The 25,333-nt window shown below is 42.0% G+C and overlaps 1 protein-coding gene across 4 annotated transcripts in view; it reads right to left on the reverse strand.

Moving 5' to 3' along the window:
• LOC110537074 (membrane-associated phosphatidylinositol transfer protein 2) overlaps positions 1 to 25,333 on the reverse strand; it is a 101,479-nt gene that overhangs the window by 19,909 nt on the left and 56,237 nt on the right. For 3 of the 4 annotated variants that reach the window (XM_036937060.1, XM_036937059.1, XM_036937058.1), the window contains 15 exons: positions 24,816 to 25,049; positions 23,702 to 24,043; positions 23,129 to 23,224; positions 21,496 to 21,606; positions 21,228 to 21,292; positions 13,503 to 13,593; positions 13,107 to 13,260; positions 12,826 to 13,015; positions 7,552 to 7,671; positions 7,130 to 7,350; positions 6,828 to 6,994; positions 2,338 to 2,508; positions 1,674 to 1,808; positions 1,331 to 1,447; positions 896 to 1,195 (listed from right to left, as the gene is read on the reverse strand). In XM_036937060.1, coding sequence (XP_036792955.1) covers positions 896 to 1,195; positions 1,331 to 1,447; positions 1,674 to 1,808; positions 2,338 to 2,508; positions 6,828 to 6,994; positions 7,130 to 7,350; positions 7,552 to 7,671; positions 12,826 to 13,015; positions 13,107 to 13,260; positions 13,503 to 13,593; positions 21,228 to 21,292; positions 21,496 to 21,606; positions 23,129 to 23,224; positions 23,702 to 24,043; positions 24,816 to 25,049 — 2,514 coding nt within the window. The remainder of the gene's footprint in view (positions 1 to 895; positions 1,196 to 1,330; positions 1,448 to 1,673; positions 1,809 to 2,337; positions 2,509 to 6,827; positions 6,995 to 7,129; positions 7,351 to 7,551; positions 7,672 to 12,825; positions 13,016 to 13,106; positions 13,261 to 13,502; positions 13,594 to 21,227; positions 21,293 to 21,495; positions 21,607 to 23,128; positions 23,225 to 23,701; positions 24,044 to 24,815; positions 25,050 to 25,333) is intronic. The other variant, XM_036937061.1, reaches the window with a different exon arrangement.

Consider the following 25,333-nt stretch of genomic DNA (forward strand, 5'->3'; position numbering starts at 1 on the left):
GTATATTACAGACGGAGTCACAGGTCCACACAGGAGAAGAATGGACTTTCAGGCCAGGGACAGATTAAACTGGAGTAGAGGGACAGATTTGGTTGAAGGAAGGAGGAAGGATAGGGTAACATACAATATCAGCGATTTCCAAACAGTGGTCCCTCATTTTAACACAATGAGTCCCACCGTGATGCCGGCGCAATTTGGACTTCTAATTCCTTTTAAACATAGTGTGTTTGAGCTACAGACTACAGGTTGTGTCATTGGATTAGTCTGTGTGATTAACGGGGGCGGAGCTAGAGCATTGTTTGTGAGACAAGGGTGGATCCCTGGGGTCTTTCTACAAAAACGCCTATAATGCTGTAATAGGCTCATATAGTTGTTTTCACAAACTCCACACAGTTGTCACTGACTAGTCGGATATTAATTTTCCACTAAGCAAACAAATTCTGTACTTACAGCATTCATATAAATTCATTTTTATCAGGTGTTTGCTTTGGCAGACCTTATTTGTTTTATTGACATTAGTCAATAAAACTCTTGAATGCAACTGTTTATGTCAAATTTTGTCCTGAAAAGAAAATGGCTAAATATGAGGTCTGGACATGCAGATCAATGAAAGTCAGATAAATAAAAAGACGATTTTTGCTGGGGTCTCGGGAATGATAGGGTTAATCCGGTCCTTGATTGAGGACATTGCCATAACTCCTGTTTGGGAACCACTGCAGTACAGTACAGGGTAAATGCTGTAGAGGAGAAAAGGAGGGAGAGGACATCTAATACAGTGTGATGGTTCAACTGTAGCTGGAAGGTGACCAATGACAGGGCACACAGATGAGTGTCCTGGGGTTCACACAGGATTCAAACCTTCCTCCTTCCAGGGAAACTACAGTACCCAGACTACCTTGCTCTATGTCCATCAGCGTATCTGGCGACGGAGGGTCAGAGTTCGTATCGGTGATGTCAGAGGTGACATCAGAGGTGACTTCAGTGAAGTCAGAGGGCAGGTCTGAGGAGACATCAGAGGAAGTGATGTCAGAGGTGACATCATCGTCACCCTGCTCTGAGTCGGTGTGTCTGAGAGTGAGGAAGGGTCGTATCTTCTTCCTGGCTCGTGGAGAGGGGCTCCTCGAGGGGAGTTTAGAAAGCGCAAGCTGGGAGAGGAGACCCAGCTTCTTAGACGAACTGCTATAGCGTTTAGTAGCTACGGAACAACAAAACAGACGGTACAAAAGAAGAAATAAACAAAGTGTGAAACATTTCAGAGAATGAATGTTATCTCTCTCTGAGCCACAAACACTGCTGTTAACAGTATAAACAGTATAAAGTCCATACTGACTGTTGCTGATGTATGAGTCGGCCATGCCTGACACCTGGCTAGCGATGCTGGCCTCACTGGACCTACGGGGTCCAGTCAGCGGGGAGGACGGGTACTGGGTGTCCACAAACATGTCCGCTATGGAGGGAAGGAGATACCGGAGAGAAAGTGTGAGTGAGTGAGTGAGTGAGTGAGTGAGTGAGTGAGTGAGAGAGAGGGAGAAAGAGAGAGATTTTTGATCAGGCAATCATTTACATTTTACAGACAAAGAGAGTGAGAGACACAGACAGTCAGACAGACAGAGCAACAGCGAAAGGGAACCAAGCAGTGGACAGACAGACAGAGACAGAGAAAGGGTACACACTGTTGTTGAGCTGTGAGGCCTGCTGGGGCCAGCTGCGTACAGGGACGGGGATGGAGGTCTCACTGACGCCCCCCTCCTGGCAACGCAGGGGTACTGACTCCAACAGGAGATGGGGGTTACTCTGCATAGTCTCCACTGGGGAATGAGGAGGGGAAGATAGAGAGATGGGCAAGAGGGAGACAGAGAGATGTGGAGAGGGGGGAGACACAGGGGAGATATATGGGGTCAGGGGAGGCAGAAGAGACATGGGGGGGTGGGTGGGACAGAGAGGCAGAAATAAACGTATGTAACAGACTACAATGTGTAATAACTGCTGAGTCCTATAGGACGGCACACAATTAGCCCAGCATCATCTGGGTTAGGGGAGAGTTTGGACGGGGTAGGCCATCATTGTAAAATAAGAATTTGTTCTTAACTGACTTGCCTAGAAAAATAAAGGTTCAATTTAAAAAATAAATAAATAAGACTGACTGGACGGACGTAAAGCACAGTACATTATATCTGATAACACATGCACACAGATACGCTACCATGACAGCATATGGACATGGAAAGCAAACCACACAGCTAATTGAGTGCTTGCTTTTGGAGGGATTGATTTGAGTGCTTGCTCTCATAAATAAATACTTCTGGTGTGTGTGTGTGTGTGTGTATCTATCCTCACCCAGCAGAGCAGAGTGTCCGTCCCCCAGAGGGAAGCGTTGGTATCGGGGGACACAGAAGGGGGGCAGCTGGTGAAACCTCTTCTCTAGAAGGGGCTCCAGGCGGGAGGCAGAGGGGTCCGCTGGATGAAACAGGTTATATAGCTGCTGACAGGCCGGACGCAACGCTGAGACTGGAGGGAGAGAGAGAAAGACTACCGTGGGATATGTGTCAAGAGCAACAGCAACCTTGGGAAAATCCTCTGCATTATCATTAACAGAAGACTCGTACATTTCATCAGTGAAAACAATGTACTGAGCAAAGGTCACATTGGCTTTTTACCAAATTACCTTACGACAGACCACGTATTCACCCTCCACACCCTAATTGACAAACAAACCAAAACAAAGGCAAATTCTTCTCATGCTTTGTTGATTTCAAAAAAGCTTTTGACTCAATTTGAGCATGAGGTTCTGCTATACAAGTTGATGGAAAGCAGTGTTGGGAGAAAAACATTCAACATGATAAAATCAATGTATACAGTGTGGGGTTAAAATTGACAAAAAACACACATATTTCTTTCCATGGGCCGTGGGGGAGACAGGGATGCAGCTTTAGCCCCACTCTCTTCAACATACAGTTGAAGACGGAAGTTTAAATACACTTAGGTCGGAGTCATTAAAACTCGTTTTTCAACCACTCCACAAATTTCTTGTTAACAAACTATAGTTTTGGCAAGTCAGTTAGGACATCTACTTTGTGCATGACACAAGTCATTCTTGCAAAAATTGTTAACAGACAGATTATTTCACTTATAATTAACTGTATCACAATTCCAGTGGGTCAGAAGTTACAATACACTAATTTGACTGTGCCTTTAAACAGCTTGGAAAATTCCAGAAAATGATGTCATGGATTTAGAAGCTTCTGATAGGCTAATTGACATAATTTGAGTCAGTTGGAGGTGTACCTGTGGATGTGTTTCAAGGCCTACCTTCAAACTCAGTGCCTCTTTGCTTGAGATCATGGGAAAATCAAAAGAAATTAACCAAGACCTCAGAAAAAAAATTGTAGACCTCTACAAATCTGGTTCATATTTGGGAGCAATTTCCAAATGCCTGAAGGTACCACGTTCATCTGTACAAACAATAGAACGCAAGTATAAACACAATGGGACCACGCAGCTGTCATACCGCTCAGGAAGGAGATGCGCTCTGTCTCCTAGAGATAAACGTACTTTGGTGTGAAAAGTGCAAATCAATCCCAGAACAACAGCAAAGGACCTTGTGAAGATGCTGGAGGAAACAGGTACAAAAGTATCTATATCCACAGTAAAACGAGTCCTCATGAGGAAGGAAAATTATGTGGATATATTGAAGCAACATCTCAAGACATCAGTCAGGAAGTCAAAGCTTGGTCACAAATGGCTATTCCATATGGACAATGACCCCAAGCATACTTCCAAAGATGTGGCAAAATGTCTTAAGGACAACAAAGTCAAGGTATTGGTGTGGCCATCATAAAGCCCTGACCTCAATTCCATAGAACATTTGTGGGCAGAACTGAAAAAGCATGTGCGAGCAAGGAGGCCTACAAACCTGACTCAGTTACACCAGCTCTGACAGGAGGAATGGGCCAAAATTCACCCAACTTACTGTGGGAAGCTTGTGGAAGGCTATCTGAAACGTTTGACCCAAGTTAAACAATTTAAAGGCAATGCTACCAAATACTAATTGAGTGTATGTAAACTTCTGACCCACTGGGAATGTGATGAAAGAAATAAAAGCTGAAATAAATAAATCATTCTCACTACTATTATTCTGACAGTTCACATTCTTAAAATAAAGTCCTAACTGACCCTAAAACAGGGAATATTTTCTTGGATTAAATGTCAGGAATTGTGAAAAACTGAGTTTAAATATATTTGGCTAAGGTGTATGTAAATTTCCGACTTCAACTGTATATATAAACAAATTGGTGAGGGCACTAGAACAGTCTGCAGCACCAGGCCTCCTCTACTACAATCTTAAGTCAAATGTCTACTGTTTCCTAATGAACTGGTGCTTCTGTCCCCAACCAAGGAGGCCCTACAGCAGCACCTAGATCTTCTGCACAGATTCTGTCTGACCTGGGCCCTGACAGTAAATCTCAGTAAGACAAAAATAATGGTGTTCCAAAAAAGGTCCAGTTGCCAGGACCACAAATACAAATTCCATCTAGACACCGGTGCCCTAGAGCACACAAAAAACTATACGCACATCGACCTAAACATTAGTGCCACAGGTCATTTCCACAAAGCTGTGAACGATCTGAAAGACAAGGTAAGAAGGACCTTCTACGCCCTCAAAAGGAACATCAAATTCGACATGTCAAGTTCTTGAATCAGTTATAGAACCCATTGCCCTTTATGGTTGTGAGGTCAGGGATCTGCTCATCAACCAATAATTAACAAAATGGAAAAAAAACACCAAATTGAGACTGCATGCAGAATTCTGCAAAAAAAATTGACAACGTAAAACACCAAATAATGCATGCAGAGCAGAATTAGGCTGATACCAACTAATTATCAACATCCAGAAAAGTCTTAAATTCTACAAGCACCTAAAAGGACGTAATTCCCAAACCTTCCATAACAAAGCCATCACCTAGAGAGAGATTAACCTAGAGAAGAGTCCCCTAATCAAGCTGGTAATAGGGCTCTGTTCATAAACACAAACAGAGCGCCAGGACAACAACACAATTAGCCCCAACCAAATCATGAGAAAACAAAAAGATAAACTAGAATGCTATTTGGCCCTAAACAGAGAGTACACAGTGGCAGAATACCTGACCACTGTGACTGACCACTGTGACTGACCTGGGCAGACCACCGTGGGCAGACCTGGTTCTCAAGAGAAGACAGGCTACGTGCACACTACCAAGAAAATGAGGTGGAAACTGAGCTGCACTTCCTAACCTCCTGACAAATGTATGACCATATTAGACACACATTTCCCTCAGATTACACAGACCCAAAGAATTTGAAAACAAATCTAATTTTGATAAACTCCCATATCTATTGGGTGAAATACCACAGTGTGCCATCACAGCATTACGATTTGTGACCTGTTGCCACAAGAAAAGGGCAACCAGTGAAGAACACACACCATCAAAAATAACAACCCATATTTATTTTCCCTTTTGTACTTTAACTATTTGCATATTGTTACAACACTGTATATAGCCATAACATGACATTTGAAATATTCCTTTGAGTGTAATGTTTACTGTTAATTGTTTATTTAACTTTTATTTATTTTCTACTTCACTTGCTTTGGCAATGTAAACATGTTTCCCATGCCAATAAAGCCCTTTGAATTGAATTGAATTGAGAGAAAAAGAGAGAGAGAAAGATGGGGAGAGAGAGAGATGGGGAGAGAGAGAAAGATGGGGAGAGAGAGAGAGATGAGGAAAAGAGCAGGGAAAAAGAACAACAGCCATCCAAGTTATTTCCAAAGCTCACATATTGAAAATCATTTGACCAAACAATTGCGGAACTATGGACAACTTCAATCAAAGCTTCTTGTCTCAAGGGTCCAGAAGTGACAAAGGCAACTGCTGATGAGTCATGTCTCTGGAACTCTCTAGAACTCCATGGAACCCCTGAAGGATCTGTGTCACAACCCCGTCTGTTTCCTCTGCTGCCTCTCAGCTCCTTCCTAAACCTTCTATTTATCTTAGTTCTTAGTTTACTTTGGACCATGTTGTGTCTTAAATGTCACAGCTAATGGATTTCTGGCATCAGAGATGTAAAACATGACCTCTAATCTCTGAACTATGATGTGACCTCACTTAGCCATGTCCCGGCAGAGCCCGACCCCACAGCTGCAGGAAACGTCACTCTCACCACACAGATGCTGAGTGGCTTAGTTTACAGATTCTCACTTATATGTTTAAAAAGTCAGAATGTTTGATATGTTTAAAAAGTCAGAATGTTTGACATGTTTGAATTGGCTGAATGTTTGATATGTTTGAATTACCTGAATGTTTGATATGTTTGAATTACCTGAATGTTTGATATGTTTGAATTACCTGAATGTTTGATATGTTTGAATTACCTGAATGTTTGATAAGTTTAAATTGGATGAATGTTTGATAAGTTTAAATTGGATGAATGTTTGATATGTTTAAATTACCTGAATGTTTGATTTGTTTGAATTGGCTGAATGTTTGATATGTTTAAATTGGATGAATGTTTGATATGTTTGAATTACCTGAATGTTTGATATGTTTGAATTGGCTGAATGTTTGAATTGTTTGAATTGGCTGAATGTTTGAATTGGCTGAACGCAAAATCAAAGACTGCACACATGAATGCAATCATGAAAAGTGCCAACTTAGCAAATAGTCTATTTCTGCTTAAGCCAACTCCTTAAAAATTCAACTCCATGCATGGCAAAGACTGTTGGCTGCAGCAGTAATATATTCACACCCAGGCTAGTGAGATCAACCACTGATGAAGGTGTCCCTCACCATCTATGGACGGCACCACAGTCTTCCTCAGTGCCAGCACCAGCCCCAGAGGTGAACCAAAGAGGAAGAAGTCTGCCACCTCGAAGTCCAGCCTCCCTCCCTCTAGCATGGTACTCCCGCTGGAGCGCCTCGAACCTGAGTCTGTTCTCAATACACTGCTATGGAGACTGGAGAGACAGGGGGAGAGAGAGAGAGAGGGAACGGCAAAAGAGTGGGGGAAAAAATAAACAGTAGAAAAGTTAACATTTGATAACAAAGGTCGATCAATGTAGCTATACCTTGAATGTGCGTGTGTGTCTGACCTGGACAGGAATGCCTGGTGGTGTTTGATGGTGTCTAGTTCGTAGGTGGAGGAGTCGCTGCGTTTGCGAGGCAGCATTCTCTTGGGGTCGTCAGGCCCTGAGCTGCGAGGGATGTCAATGTTACTGCGACTAAGATGGCGACTGCCCTCCAGAGTCGGAGAAGACGGAGAAGACAGAGAGACACTGTTTATTATGATGCCAGGGGAGAGGCGGTCTGTGTCCTGGAGAGACGGAGGAGGAGGGGGAGGTGGAGGGGGAGAGAAAGAGAGGGAGAGGGGGAGAGAGAGGGCACACATAGTAGCTGTCAGATCTATGCAACAGATAGGACCGGTTTCCCAGACAGAGATTAAGAGAGTTACATTGAAAGTGTGTTTTAGTCCTCGAGTAGCCCTGTGGGATGGAATTAAAGGAGACAGAGGTACCTGTACGCTGACGGTGCTGCCTCGTCTACTGCTGTTCTGGCTTTCTGAAACGATGACGTTACTGCTGCACAGCGCATCAAACCCTAGGATACCACCTACACAGTCCCCGATCACACACACCTACAGGAGGAGAGAATACACAGATTTAAACAGTGACACATGTTTTGTTGTTTTGGCTCTGTACTCCAGCACTTTGGATTGGAAATGATAAAGTAGCGTTGAGGTTAGCATGAATATTGATGAATGAGAAAGTTACAGACGCACAAACATCATGCCCCCAAGACAAGCTAACCTCTCACCATTACTATAAAGTAAAAGGGGAGGTTAGCATGAATATTGATGAATGAGAAAGTTACAGACGCACAAACATCATGCCCCCAAGACAAGCTAACCTCTCACCATTACTATAAAGTAAAAGGGGAGGTTATCATGAATATTGATGAATGAGAAAGTTACAGACGCACAAACATCATGCCCCCAAGACAAGCTAACCTCTCACCATTACTATAAAGTAAAAGGGGAGGTTATCATGAATATTGATGAATGAGAAAGTTACAGACGCACAAACATCATGCCCCCAAGACAAGCTAACCTCTCACCATTACTATAAAGTAAAAGGGGAGGTTATCATGAATATTGATGAATGAGAAAGTTACAGACGCACAAACATCATGCCCCCAAGACAAGCTAACCTCTCACCATTACTATAAAGTAAAAGGGGAGGTTATCATGAATATTGATGAATGAGAAAGTTACAGACGCACAAACATCATGCCCCCAAGACAAGCTAACCTCTCACCATTACTATAAAGTAAAAGGGGAGGTTAGCATGAATATTGATGAATGAGAAAGTTACAGACGCACAAACATCATGCCCCCAAGACAAGCTAACCTCTCACCATTACTATAAAGTAAAAGGGGAGGTTATCATGAATATTGATGAATGAGAAAGTTACAGACGCACAAACATCATGCCCCCAAGACAAGCTAACCTCTCACCATTACTATAAAGTAAAAGGGGAGGTTATCATGAATATTGATGAATGAGAAAGTTACAGACGCACAAACATCATGCCCCCAAGACAAGCTAACCTCTCACCATTACTATAAAGTAAAAGGGGAGGTTATCATGAATATTGATGAATGAGAAAGTTACAGACGCACAAACATCATGCCCCCAAGACAAGCTAACCTCTCACCATTACTATAAAGTAAAAGGGGAGGTTATCATGAATATTGATGAATGAGAAAGTTACAGACGCACAAACATCATGCCCCCAAGACAAGCTAACCTCTCACCATTACTATAAAGTAAAAGGGGAGGTTATCATGAATATTGATGAATGAGAAAGTTACAGACGCACAAACATCATGCCCCCAAGACAAGCTAACCTCTCACCATTACTATAAAGTAAAAGGGGAGGTTATCATGAATATTGATGAATGAGAAAGTTACAGACGCACAAACATCATGCCCCCAAGACAAGCTAACCTCTCACCATTACTATAAAGTAAAAGGGGAGGTTATCATGAATATTGATGAATGAGAAAGTTACAGACGCACAAACATCATGCCCCCAAGACAAGCTAACCTCTCACCATTACTATAAAGTAAAAGGGGAGGTTATCATGAATATTGATGAATGAGAAAGTTACAGACGCACAAACATCATGCCCCCAAGACAAGCTAACCTCTCACCATTACTATAAAGTAAAAGGGGAGGTTAGCATGAATATTGATGAATGAGAAAGTTACAGACGCACAAACATCATGCCCCCAAGACAAGCTAACCTCTCACCATTACTATAAAGTAAAAGGGGAGGTTATCATGAATATTGATGAATGAGAAAGTTACAGACGCACAAACATCATGCCCCCAAGACAAGCTAACCTCTCACCATTACTATAAAGTAAAAGGGGAGGTTAGCATGAATATTGATGAATGAGAAAGTTACAGACGCACAAACATCATGCCCCCAAGACAAGCTAACCTCTCACCATTACTATAAAGTAAAAGCGGAGGTTATCATGAATATTGATGAATGAGAAAGTTACAGACGCACAAACATCATGCCCCCAAGACAAGCTAACCTCTCACCATTACTATAAAGTAAAAGGGGAGGTTATCATGAATATTGATGAATGAGAAAGTTACAGACGCACAAACATCATGCCCCCAAGACAAGCTAACCTCTCACCATTACTATAAAGTAAAAGCGGAGGTTATCATGAATATTGATGAATGAGAAAGTTACAGACGCACAAACATCATGCCCCCAAGACAAGCTAACCTCTCACCATTACTATAAAGTAAAAGGGGAGGTTATCATGAATATTGATGAATGAGAAAGTTACAGACGCACAAACATCATGCCCCCAAGACAAGCTAACCTCTCACCATTACTATAAAGTAAAAGGGGAGGTTAGCATGAATATTGATGAATGAGAAAGTTACAGACGCACAAACATCATGCCCCCAAGACAAGCTAACCTCTCACCATTACTATAAAGTAAAAGGGGAGGTTATCATGAATATTGATGAATGAGAAAGTTACAGACGCACAAACATCATGCCCCCAAGACAAGCTAACCTCTCACCATTACTATAAAGTAAAAGGGGAGGTTAGCATGAATATTGATGAATGAGAAAGTTACAGACGCACAAACATCATGCCCCCAAGACAAGCTAACCTCTCACCATTACTATAAAGTAAAAGGGGAGGTTAGCATGAATATTGATGAATGAGAAAGTTACAGACGCACAAACATCATGCCCCCAAGACAAGCTAACCTCTCACCATTACTATAAAGTAAAAGCGGAGGTTATCATGAATATTGATGAATGAGAAAGTTACAGACGCACAAACATCATGCCCCCAAGACAAGCTAACCTCTCACCATTACTATAAAGTAAAAGGGGAGGTTATCATGAATATTGATGAATGAGAAAGTTACAGACGCACAAACATCATGCCCCCAAGACAAGCTAACCTCTCACCATTACTATAAAGTAAAAGGGGAGGTTATCATGAATATTGATGAATGAGAAAGTTACAGACGCACAAACATCATGCCCCCAAGACAAGCTAACCTCTCACCATTACTATAAAGTAAAAGGGGAGGTTATCATGAATATTGATGAATGAGAAAGTTACAGACGCACAAACATCATGCCCCCAAGACAAGCTAACCTCTCACCATTACTATAAAGTAAAAGGGGAGGTTATCATGAATATTGATGAATGAGAAAGTTACAGACGCACAAACATCATGCCCCCAAGACAAGCTAACCTCTCACCATTACTATAAAGTAAAAGGGGAGGTTATCATGAATATTGATGAATGAGAAAGTTACAGACGCACAAACATCATGCCCCCAAGACAAGCTAACCTCTCACCATTACTATAAAGTAAAAGGGGAGGTTATCATGAATATTGATGAATGAGAAAGTTACAGACGCACAAACATCATGCCCCCAAGACAAGCTAACCTCTCACCATTACTATAAAGTAAAAGGGGAGGTTATCATGAATATTGATGAATGAGAAAGTTACAGACGCACAAACATCATGCCCCCAAGACAAGCTAACCTCTCACCATTACTATAAAGTAAAAGCGGAGGTTATCATGAATATTGATGAATGAGAAAGTTACAGACGCACAAACATCATGCCCCCAAGACAAGCTAACCTCTCACCATTACTATAAAGTAAAAGGGGAGGTTATCATGAATATTGATGAATGAGAAAGTTACAGACGCACAAACATCATGCCCCCAAGACAAGCTAACCTCTCACCATTACTATAAAGTAAAAGGGGAGGTTAGCATGAATATTGATGAATGAGAAAGTTACAGACGCACAAACATCATGCCCCCAAGACAAGCTAACCTCTCACCATTACTATAAAGTAAAAGGGGAGGTTATCATGAATATTGATGAATGAGAAAGTTACAGACGCACAAACATCATGCCCCCAAGACAAGCTAACCTCTCACCATTACTATAAAGTAAAAGGGGAGGTTATCATGAATATTGATGAATGAGAAAGTTACAGACGCACAAACATCATGCCCCCAAGACAAGCTAACCTCTCACCATTACTATAAAGTAAAAGGGGAGGTTATCATGAATATTGATGAATGAGAAAGTTACAGACGCACAAACATCATGCCCCCAAGACAAGCTAACCTCTCACCATTACTATAAAGTAAAAGGAGAGGTTATCATGAATATTGATGAATGAGAAAGTTACAGACGCACAAACATCATGCCCCCAAGACAAGCTAACCTCTCACCATTACTATAAAGTAAAAGGGGAGGTTAGCATGAATATTGATGAATGAGAAAGTTACAGACGCACAAACATCATGCCCCCAAGACAAGCTAACCTCTCACCATTACTATAAAGTAAAAGGGGAGGTTATCATGAATATTGATGAATGAGAAAGTTACAGACGCACAAACATCATGCCCCCAAGACAAGCTAACCTCTCACCATTACTATAAAGTAAAAGGGGAGGTTATCATGAATATTGATGAATGAGAAAGTTACAGACGCACAAACATCATGCCCCCAAGACAAGCTAACCTCTCACCATTACTATAAAGTAAAAGGGGAGGTTATCATGAATATTGATGAATGAGAAAGTTACAGACGCACAAACATCATGCCCCCAAGACAAGCTAACCTCTCACCATTACTATAAAGTAAAAGGGGAGGTTAGCATTTTTGGGGGGGTATGATATTTATGCCTCTGTAACTTTCTCACTCATCGTTATTGATGATTCATTCAGGACAATTCATAATCATGGCAGCATCCAAATTCATGTAGAAGTGTTTAGAAACATATTATATTCTTATTTACAATAAAAGTGACTCCAAAATGACACAATACATTATTTACTATTCATTTATATTGGGCATAAAATAATCTGAAACACAACCAAAACAAACAGCAAATGCATCCAACAAATACTAAACATTTGACTACTTTAATACACATATAAGTGAATTAGTCCCAATACTTTGGGGGGGAGGACTATGTACAAAAAGTCATTTTTAAAAGGATCAGTCAATAAGGATGAAAGTACCCTCAAATGAAAGCTGACAGTTTGAACATTAACTGCACAGTCATTGTATCATTTCAATGCTAGAGTACAAATCCCAAACAAATATTTACCACTGTCCCAATACTTTTGGAGCTCACTGTATTGTATAATCAGCAAAAATCACTAATCCCTAAACTTTGACCCCTGACTCCTGCACTGACCTGTCCGGAGAAGGATGCCCCTTCCAAGGACCTGATAAAGTCTCCATACACCTGATTGGCTCTTTGGATGACGGTTGCCACGGCATCTTGGTACTGCGGAGCGGAAGTGGCCAATAGAGGCAGTGCAGCCAGAGGGATGTGGTCCTGACTGTTGGAAAGGCAGCCCTCATCAAAACTATAGGGACTGAGACTGGACCAGAGAGAGAGGAGCGAGGGTTAGAGTGCGTGTTTGAGTGTGTGTGTGTGCGTGCGTGTGCTCACTTGGAAACCTGTGTACTCACTTGGAAACCTGTGAAAAGGCATCGGCACACACCGCCGGGCAGGGAACCATGCGGATGGCAATGCGTCCTAGGGCTGCTGGGTAATGCACTCTCATCACAGCCTCAAATGCTCCACTCAGAGTGTTGACGTCAGCCTGCTTACTACTTGGCTCACCTGGGAGTAATTATGAGTAAATACAAAATTGTTACATTGTCTTTACAAGAATAAACAAAGTAAGAACACTGCTTAAGTGTTTAAGGTAACTGTTTAAGTGTTTAAGGTAACTGTTTAAGTGTTTAAGGTAACTGTTTAAGTGTTTAAGGTAACTGTTTAAGTGTTTAAGGTAACTGTTTAAGTGTTTACTGTAACTGTTTAACTGTTGTCCACTTTATAAAAATAGTTCTTATATTGTATACCTGCTCCAGTGTCTAATATGTTACCCCCATGAAGAACCAGAACCAGAACGTGGATCTTGGAGGGCGTCAGACACTGCTGAGACGACCCATCCTACAGGATAAAGAGGAGGAGAGATGGTGGACACTGATTATTATTATTATTTTGTAGCTCAGTTGGTAGAGCATGGTGCTTGTAACGCCATGGTAGTGGATTCTACTGTATGCACACTTTGCTAAATGGCATATAGAGTATATACAGTGCCTTGCGAAAGTATTCGGCCCCCTTGAACTTTGCGACCTTTTGCCACATTTCAGGCTTCAAACATAAAGATATAAAACTGCATTTTTTTGTGAAGAATCAACAACAAGTGGGACACAATCATGAAGTGGAATGACATTTATTGGATATTTCAAACTTTTTTAACAAATCAAAAACTGAAAAATTGGGTGTGCAAAATTTTTCAGCCCCCTTAAGTTAATACTTTGTAGCGCCACCTTTTGCTGCGATTACAGCTGTAAGTCGCTTGGGGTATGTCTCTATCAGTTTTGCACATCGAGAGACTGAATTTTTTTCCCCATTCCTCCTTGCAAAACAGCTCAAGCTCAGTGAGGTCGGATGGAGAGCATTTGTGAACAGCAGTTTTCAGTTCTTTCCACAGATTCTCGATTGGATTCAGGTCTGGACTTTGACTTGGCCATTCTAACACCTGGATATGTTTATTTTTGAACCATTCCATTGTAGATTTTGCTTTATGTTTTGGATCATTGTCTTGTTGGAAGACAAATCTCCGTCCCAGTCTCAGGTCTTTTGCAGACTCCATCAGGTTTTCTTCCAGAATGGTCCTGTATTTGGCTCCATCCATCTTCCCATCAATTTTAACCATCTTCCCTGTCCCTGCTGAAGAAAAGAAGGCCCAAACCATGATGCTGCCACCACCATGTTTGACAGTGGGGATGGTGTGTTCAGCTGTGTTGCTTTTACGCCAAACATAACGTTTTGCATTGTTGCCAAAAAGTTCAATTTTGGTTTCATCTGACCAGAGCACCTTCTTCCACATGTTTGGTGTGTCTCCCAGGTGTCTTGTGGCAAACTTTAAATGACACTTTTTATGGATATCTTTAAGAAATGGCTTTCTTCTTGCCACTCTTCCATAAAGGCCAGATTTGTGCAATATACGACTGATTGTTGTCCTATGGACAGAGTCTCCCACCTCAGCTGTAGATCTCTGCAGTTCATCCAGAGTGATCATGGGCCTCTTGGCTGCATCTCTGATCAGTCTTCTCCTTGTATGAGCTGAAAGTTTAGAGGGACGGCCAGGTCTTGGTAGATTTGCAGTGGTCTGATACTCCTTCCATTTCAATATTATCGCTTGCACAGTGCTCCTTGGGATGTTTAAAGCTTGGGAAATCTTTTTGTATCCAAATCCGGCTTTAAACTTCTTCACAACAGTATCTCGGACCTGCCTGGTGTGTTCCTTGTTCTTCATGATGCTCTCTGCGCTTTTAACGGACCTCTGAGACTATCACAGTGCAGGTGCATTTATACGGAGACTTGATTACACACAGGTGGATTGTATTTATCCTCATTAGTCATTTAGGTCAACATTGGATCATTCAGAGATCCTCACGGAATTTCTGGAGAGAGTTTGCTGCACTAAAAGTAAAGGGGCTGAATAATTTTGCACGCCCAATTTTTCAGTTTTTGATTTGTTAAAAAAGTTTGAAATATCCAATAAATGTCGTTCCACTTCATGATTGTGTCCCACTTGTTGTTGATTCTTCACAAAAAAATACAGTTTTATATCTTTATGTTTGAAAGCCTGAAATGTGGCAAAAGGTCGCAAAGTTCAAGGGGGCCGAATACTTTCGCAAGGCACTGTATGTGAAGGAGCACAATGGAGCACAATGAAGTAAACAATGGCATGGATTTTTAAAAGAAAAACTAAAACAACATATTTTCACAGCCTACAGCAATGTTCCCTCTAATTTTTTTCAGCATTGAGCAAATTTTAGGTCTGATGGGCGCAAACTTCAACATTGTGGAAATTCTGTGCAACGTCTAGCGTGCTTTTACTGTGAACACTGAGGCTGTACCCACTTTAAGTTACTGTGAACACAGGCTGTACCCACTTTAAGTTACTGTGAACACAGGCTGTACCCACTTTAAGTTACTGTGAACACTGAGGCTGTACCCACTTTAAGTTACTGTGAACACAGGCTGTACCCACTTTAAGTTACTGTGAACACTGAGGCTGTACCCACTTTAAGTTACTGTGAACACAGGCTGTACCCACTTTAAGTTACTGTGAACACAGGCTGTACCCACTAAGTTACTGTGAACACTGAGGCTGTACACACTTGAAGTTACTGTGAACACTGAGGCTGTACACACTTGAAGTTACTGTGAACACTGAGGCTGTACACACTTGAAGTTACTGTGAACACTGAGGCTGTACACACTTGAAGTTACTGTGAACACTGAGGCTGTACCCACTTGAAGTTACTGTGAACATGGAGCCTGTACCCACTTTAAAGTACAGTTTTAACAGTGACCAAGTATGCTACCGTGGCTATTTGATCATAATGTAAGCCTACCAGAGTGGCCTACCATAAAAAATAATGCAGAAAATGCATCCCACAACATTTTAACGGCCGGATGTGATGCAGTCTGGATTCGAATCAGGTACTGCAGTGACACCTCTTGCACTGTAATGCAGTGTCTTAGACCCCTGCGCTAATCAGGAGCCCATTCCATGAGACTTTTGAAAAAAACATGCAGGGCTTGACATTAACTTGTTTATCCACTTGTCCTTTAGACAAGGAGGTGACTGAAAATGTTGTTGTGTTGTTTGATGCAAGAAAGCACTTTACAAAATAAAATGTGTCATTATTCCCAAACCATTATTAGAGACAAATGATGCTACCCTCTGTCTATTGGCTACTTATTTTATTCAAGCCTATCTCAAAATACAACACTGCCTCTTTAAGACAAAAAAACTCTTTACCTGACTGTCTTTCAAAGATGTCTAGAAATGTACAGAGCATTCGGAAGCTATTCAGACACCTTGACTTTTTCCACATTTAGTTACATTACAGCCTTATTCAAAAATATATATTTTTTTAAATTTCCCTTGTCAATCTACACACAATACCCCATAACGACAAAGCGAAAACAGGTTGTTAGAAATGTTAGCAAATGTATTAAAAATAAAAAACAGAAATGCCTTATTTGCATAAGTATTCAGACCCTTTGCTATGAGACTCAAAATCGGGCTCCATTGATCATCCTTGAGATGTATCTACAACTTGATAGGAGTCCACCTGTGGTAAATTAAATTGATTGGACATGATTTGGAAAGGCACGCACCTGTCTATATAAGGTCCCATAGTTGACAGTGCATGTCTGAGAAAAAACTACGCCATGAGGTTGAAGGAATTCTCCTTAGAGCTCAGAGACAGGATTGTGTCGAGGCACAGACCTGGGGAGGGGTACCCAAACATATCTGAGCAATTAGGGGAGAAGGGCCTTGGTCAGCGAGGTGACCAAGAACCCTATGGTCACTCTGACAGAGCTCCAGAGTTCCTCTGTGGAGATGGGAGAACCTTCCAGAAGGACAACCATCTCTGCAGTACTCCACAAATCAGGACTTTATGGTAGTGGCCAGACGAAAGCTTCTTCTCAGTAAAAGGCACATGACAGCATGGTTGGAGTTTGCCAAAAGCCACCTAAAGGACTCTCAGACGATGAGAAACAAGATTCTCTGGCCTGATGAAACCAAGAATGAACTCTTTGGCCTGAATGCCAAGCATCACGTCTGGCGGAAACCTGGCACCATCCCTATGGTGAAGCATGGTGGTGGCAGCATCATGCTGTGGGATTTTTTTTAACGGCAGGGATTGGGAGACTAGTCAGGATCGAGGGGAAAGATGAACAGAGCAAAGTACAGAGAGATCCTTGATGAAAACCTGCTCCAGAGCGCTCAGGACCTCAGACTGGGGCGAAGGTTCACCTTCCAACAAGACAATGACCTTAAGCACACAGCCAAGACAACGTAGGAGTGGCTTCGCGACAAGTCTCTGAATATCCGTGAGTGGCCCAGCCAGAGCCCGGACTTAAACCCAACCGAACATCTCTGGAGAGACCTGAAAATAGCTGTGCAGTAACGCTCCCCATCAAACCTGAAATAGCTTGAGAGGATCTGCAGAGAAAAATGGGAGAAACTCCCCAAATACAGGTGTGCCAAGCTTCTAGCAGCATCATACCCAAGAAGTATAAAAAAGCTACAATCGCTTCAACATAGTACTGAGTAAAGGGTCTGTGTACTTATGTGTATTTATGTAAATGTTATATTTCCGTTTATTATTTTCAATACATTTGCAAACATTTCTAAAAGCCTGTTTTCGTTTTGTCATTATGGGGTATTGTGTGTAGAATGATGAGAGAAAAAACGATTTAATCGATTTTAGAATAAAACTGTAACGTAATAAAATGTGGAAAAAGTCAAGGAGTCTGAACACTTTCCAAATGCACTGTACCCGTTTTGTGCTCTTGTAGGAAGCAATCAGCTGGGGCGGCAGGTAGCCTAGTGGTTAGAGCGTTGGTCCAGTAACCGAAAGGTTGCAAGATTGAATCCCTGAGCTGACAAGGTAAAAATCTGTCATTCTGCCCCTGAACAAGGCAGTTAACCCACTGTTCCTAGGCTGTCATTGTAAATAACAATGTGTTCTTAACTGACTTGCCTAGTTAAATAAATGTTACTAAAAAAAGCACTCCCATATTGCTCACTACAAATTATATAAACTCAGCAAAAAAGAAACATCCCTTTTTCAGGACCTTGTCTTTCAAAGATAATTTGTAAAAATCCAAATAACTTCACAGATCTTCATTGTAAAGGGTTTAAATACTGTTTCCAATGCTTGTTAAATGAACCATAAACAATTAATGAACATGCACCCGTGGAACGGTCGTTAAGACACTAACAGCACAAGCCATACTGCTCGTTCTGTGTGTGATTTCCTGCAAGACAGGAATGTCAGTGTTCTGCCATGGCCAGCGAAGAGCCCGGATCTCAATCCCATTGAGCACGTCTGGGACCTGTTGGATCGGAGGGTGAGGGCTAGGTCCATTCCCCCCAGAAATGTCCGGAAACTTGCAGGTGCCTTGGTGGAAGAGTGGGGTAACATCTCACAGCAAGAACTGGCAAATCTGGTGCAGTCCATGAGGAGGAGATGCACAGCAGCTGGTGGCCACACCAGATACTGACTGTTATCTTTGATTTTGACCCCCCCCTTTGTTCAGGGACACATTCTTGTCACGACTTCCAAATAAGTCGTTTCCTCTCCTTGTTTGGGCGGCGTTCGGAGTCGGTCTTCTAGCCATCGTCGATCCACTTTTCATTTTCCATTTGTTTTGTCTTATTTTCCTACGCACCTGGTTTCCATTTCCCTCATTAATTGTTGTGTATTTAACCCTCTGTTCCCCCCATGTCTTTGTATGGAATTGTTTGTTGTAAGTGTTTGTGCACATGGTGCTTTACTGGTGCGCGTCGGGTTTTGTACCCATATTCTGTTGTATTTTTATGCCGTTGGTTTTGGTATTAAACTGCTCCGGCTATTACCTAGTTCTGCTCTCCTGCGTCTGACTTCCCTGCCACCAGTTATGCACCCCTTTACAATTATTCCATTTCTGTTAGTCACGTCTTTGGAACTTGTTCCGTTTATGTCTCAGTTGTTGAATCTTGTTATGTTCATACAAATTCTTACACATGTTAAGTTTGCTGAAAATAAACGCAGTTGACAGTGAGAGGACGTTTCTTTTTTTGTTGAGTTTATAACTGGGCTAATAAATCACTAACTAGCAAAGGATATGAACATCATTTTCACACGTGGCTACATGCAGCTCTTACTTTAAACTCAAAACAAGCGCATCTACTCACGACCACAGCTGTAAACACAGTCTAGTTCAAAGTAAATGGCACAGATCCATTTATGGCAATGGTCTATTTGCATATAGGCCTTCTGCAGCTCTGATTGGTTATGCCACACCGGTCTATGTAGAGTATGGGCTGAGTCATGCTCAATAGAATCCTACTCCAATGCGTTCTGCCTACAACAAAATCTCTATCATGTTTCGGTCTGTTTTACTGAAAGTGGCTAATATTGTGTTGATTCGATCACAATTGCCACAGTAAAGGGAAAGGTTGATAGTTTTAAATAACTGTGAAAACTCTACAAAGTTGAGTGAAGTTCAATCTTGTGCTTGTCTCTGTTGGCTGATATTTCTTCTGCACCCTGCACACCAGTCTCTGGGCTACTGAGCACCCGCACACGGGCGCAGGTTAGAGGGAACATTGGCCTACAGTATGATCTGAGTGACCTAACACAACACCCTACACAAACAAAAATATCCAGTTGTTTTTCCGGTAACTTACTGGCAGCCATTTACCTGCAATTTACTGTATAAAAAAGTACAGTATGTTACTGTAATTTCCAAAGAAACTTTGGTTTAACAGTTGACAATAACTTAACTGGATTCCAGTAAGTTACCATAAACACAACAGGATTTGTTTTACCTTGTACTACTGGGAACCTACTCACACCACAGGGCATTGGAGTTCTAAAGGCTACCTCTGAGCCTCAGAGGTTAAAGGTCAGACTTACAGCTGGTCGTCTGTGGGACCTGACAGTGGAACGACGTCTCCGTTTACTAGAGATGTGACGCTGGACACAGAGTGGATAACACACTGAGATGATGTGTGTGCCTGTTTGTGTATGTGTGTGTGTGTCTGTGTGTGTGTCTGTGTGTGTGCGTGTGTGCCTGTGTGTGTGCCTGTGTGTATTTGTGTGTGTCTGTGTGTATTTGTGTGTGCCTGTGTGTATTTGTTTGTGTCTGTGTGTATTTGTGTGTGCCTGTGTGTCTCTGTGTATTTGTGTGTGTCTGTGTGTACTTGTGTGTGTCTGTGTGTGTGCCTGTGTGGTGTCTACGTGTCTGTATCAGAGAGACGTGCCGCTGAACACAAAGCGCAACAACAAACATTCATATAATATGTGTGTGTGTGTGATCCCCAGAGACACTGTGACGTTCTCTCTCCCCCTGGGATCAGCTTCAGACAACTTTACCAAGTCAACTGTTCCAGTACCAAAGACGTAAACATTGCTGTTAATGAATTGTTATGAAATGTTGTTACGAACTTGTGATTCTATAGTAAGTAATCCTCTGTGAGAATCTCATGTCGTTGTTTACCAGGTCTGTGAGAACCTCACAATGATGTTTAGTCTTGTCTGTGATGGATTCTGGGTACTAACTCTTAAACGAGTGCAGGGAAAGTGATCACGTAGCAGGCATTGATAAAGGGAGAGAGCCATGGATTAGTGATGAAGGGGGTCGAGGTCAGGTCAGGTCACGTTAAGGGAGAAGAACAAGTGTATTGCCCGTATCAAGTATTTTCCTGCCTAGCAATTAGCGAGGAGGAGACACCACCTAAAGTGGGGTACATATACCACCACTATTGTAACCATGTCTTTTTCGATTCAGCTGTTCGATCCTTTGGGAAGAATAAACTTGGTTTAAACTTTCACAGTGTCCGTTGAGTTCTTACTCTAATAATTAGAATCTAACATCTGTGAGAACCTCATGTCGTTGTTTACCAGGTCTGTGAGAACCTCATGTCGTTGTTTACCAGGTCTGCGAGAACCTCATGAATACTCTCATACAGTCTTCATACTGTAGCTACAGTGGAAGCATACCTCAATCAGTCGTTCTTCACTACTGGTTACTGTATAGTCTTCACCCGACTCCTGATACAGGCTCTCTGTAAATACACATACACACACAAACAGACAGACAGACACACACACAGACAGACACGAAGACAAACACATGTGAAAACACACACACACACCATTAACTTTCATTAAACAAATTAACTTCCTGAAGGACGAGATTGGATATGAAGATCTGAAATATAAATGAGGAACGGAACGTGTGTGTGCGTGTGTGTGTGTGTGCTCCTACCCTGGCCTTCGTCTGTCTCTGTAGTCTCTATCTTGTCCATCAGGTCGTTGGAACTCCACTTGTTCATCTCCTTGGCATGTAATAACATCTCCTCATCTCCAGAGAAGTCCTCTGAAGAGACAGACACAGCATAACATCAGCATAACATTAGTATAACATCACTATAAAATTAATATTACGTCAGCATACCATCAGTATAACATCAGCACAACATCAGTAGAACATCAGTATATCATCTATATCATCAGTATAACATTGGCACAACATCAGCATAACATCAGCATAACATCAGCATAACATCAGCTTAACATCAGTATAACATCAGCACAACATCAGCATAACATCAGCACAACATCAGTATAACATCAGTATAACATCAGTATAACATCAGCACAACATCAGCATAACATCAGTATAACATCAGTATATCATCAGTATAACATCAGTACAACATCAGTATAACATCAGTATATCATCTATATCATCAGTATAACATCAAATCAAATCAAATTTTATTTGTCACATACACATGGTTAGCATGGTTAACATCGGCACAACATCAGCATAACATCAGCATAACATCAGCACAACATCAGCATAACATCAGCATAACATCAGCACAACATCAGTATAACATCAGCATAACATCAGCACAACATCAGCATAACATCGGCAAAACATCAGCTTAACATCAGCATAACATCAGTACAACATCAGCTTAACATCAGTATAACATCAGCATAACATCAATATAACATCAGTATATCATCAGTATAACATCAGCACAACATCAGTATAACATCAGTATATCATCTATATCATCAGTATAACATCGGCATAACATCAGCACAACATCAGTATAACATCAGCATAACATCAGCACAACATCAGCATAACATCAGCACATCATCAGTATAACATCAGCATAACATCAGCACAACATCAGCATAACATCAGCATAACATCAGCTTAACATCAGCATAACATCAGTACAACATCAGTATAACATCAGCACAACATCAGTATAACATCAGTATAACATCAGTATAACATCAGCACAACATCAGCATAACATCAGCTTAACATCAGCATAACATCAGTACAACATCAGTATAACATCAGCACAACATCAGTATAACATCAGTATAACATCAGTATAACATCAGCACAACATCAGCATAACATTAGCATAACATCAGTATAACATTAGCATAACATCAGTATAACATCAGCATAACATCAGCACAACAGCAGTATAACATCAGCATAAGATCAGCATAACATCAGTATAACATCAGCATAACATCAGTATAACATCAGCATAATATCAGCACAACATCAGTATAACATCAGTATAACATCAGCATAACATCAGCATAACATCAGTTCAACATCAGTTCAACATCAGTTCAACATTAGCATATCAGCATAACATCAGTATAACAGTATAACTGTTGTAGTTGTAATAACAGTAATATAACAACATTTAATGACATGGAATAACATTTAATAATGGAATAACATATCGTTGTCAGACAAATCTTCTGATGAGATAGATATAACATCAGTATAAGCTGATAGTAGTTACTGTAGTCACTGTAATAACTGTTTGTAATAACATGTAATAGCATACCGGGAGCATCGAAGAACTCGTCGTCAGTGCTGTCCTCTGAGTCACGAGCGATACTCTGCATCCGCCACTCTGAGATGTTCTGGTTTACAGGACTTCCTGTGTGTGTGGGGAGGGGGGCGAGAGAGGACTAATCTTTGTATCTGTGCCATTATAGCGTCTGTGACAGCATGGGCAGCGCCATTGAGGAAATCTCTATTTTGAAGTAGTCAATTATCTTCTTCATGATTAGCTGATCCCTCTTGATGACCCGGTTGGACATGACTCCAACAGGGTCACCAGGAGGGATCATCCAATGAAGTTGGAAGTCCCACCCAGTTGATTACATTAAAATGGTGGAAGCACTCAATGTCGCTGCCCATGCTAACACAGCCTTTTGGCCACTAGAGGCCTCTATCATTCTCTATGGTGAGGGCACTATTCTCTCATGTTTGTTGGGTCAAGTGAAACTCCTGCTAGGGAAACGTCTTGTAGACTAGCAGTGATGTTTATAAGCTCCACCTTGTCCACTTAAAAAGTGTCTAGCGTCTGGGGGTTGATTTGAGATTTGTAAAGTTAAAGGCTTTTCCCACTCACCTCCTCTCTTCGAGGATCTATTAGACGACCTGGACGAAGTTGACCACTGCTTGGTGAGCTCTCCACGCGTATGTAACGTATCTCCCAGCCCTGCCCCTCCACCCTCCACCTCTCCCCCGTCCCGCAGGGCCCCCTCCAAGTCCCGGTCAGGTGTAACGGGGGTCCTGTTGGACTCTGCTGCCCCCTCCTCGGTGTCACTGAGGCTGTACTGGGCCATCTTCGTGGCCAGGGCTAGCTGGGTCTCCAGCTCCAGCTGTCTGATGTCCTCTATGGTCAGACCGTACCATTCATCCTGCCAGCACCACGCCTGCCGGTGGGCACGCACCATCACCTTACGCAGGCCTGCAGAGAGGAAAGGACAGGTTAGTATCATAACGAACTAATTAACTAACTAACTAACTAATCATCCATCACCTTACACAGGCCTGCAGGGAGGAGAGGACAAGTTAGTATCATAACTAACTAACTAACTAATTCATTAACTAATCATCCATCACCTTACACAGGCCTGGGGGGAGGAGGGGAAAGGGAAGGGCAGGACATTAATAACATTATCACAGACATTTCTCTCAATTCCAAACAATTTAATGATTCACCTCTCTCTTTCTCTCAGTAACCATCAATCATGCATACGTTCATTAGAAATACACTAATGAACCTGTCAATCCTAATGTACTGATCAAGCACCATGCAGGAACAACACACACACACACACACACACACACACACACTGTATATACACAACATGTACTACTACTAAGTCAACAGTGATCAGTCAGGCTTGAAATCTCACACCAGCAGCGGAGCGTAAGGAGATGGAAAGTTAGCCAGGTGTCTCCAGCAATTATCAACTAACTCTAAATGGGCTACTGTACAGGAAAACACACACACACACGCACGCACGCACACACACACACACACACACACACACACACAGACACACAGACACACAGACACACAGACACACAGACACACAGACACACAGACACACAGACACACAGACACACACAGACACACACAGACACACACAGACAGACACACACACACACACACACACACACACACACACACACACACACACACACACACACACACACACACACACAGTACCTACCAACATCGTGTATGAAGCGTTCTATCTTGGACTGCATGCCCCAGTATCTGAACTCCACCTTGCAGAGCTTGTAGGCACACATGACCGGGTTCTGGGTGGGGTTCTGGTTGATCATTTCGATCCAGTCGTCAGTCAGTGGTCCTCGCTGGGTTTTCACCGATACATACAGCTTAGGGTCCTCCTCAACCAGGTACTCATGGGGCGCAATGTAATCCTTCACAATATCAATGGGGTCTGGGGGATGAACACACAATCACACTGTCAGTACAGGGCACAGACCACAATGAGCCATGTAGTGAATTCTCGATGGTTACTTTTTGGAGTGAATGGGTTTGGAGGGAACCAGAATAGAACTAAAAAAGCATAGACCTTTAAAACCATGGCTAAGAGCCACTAGAGGTCCCTGCTGTATACAGCTGGCTAGAAGCCACTAGAGGTTCCTGCTGTATACAGCTGGCTAGAAGCCACTAGAGGTTCCTGCTGTATACAGCTGACTAGAAGCAACTAGAGGTCCATGC

This window comes from Oncorhynchus mykiss, chromosome 12 (assembly GCF_013265735.2).
Source record: "Oncorhynchus mykiss isolate Arlee chromosome 12, USDA_OmykA_1.1, whole genome shotgun sequence".
NCBI lineage: Eukaryota > Metazoa > Chordata > Actinopteri > Salmoniformes > Salmonidae > Oncorhynchus > Oncorhynchus mykiss.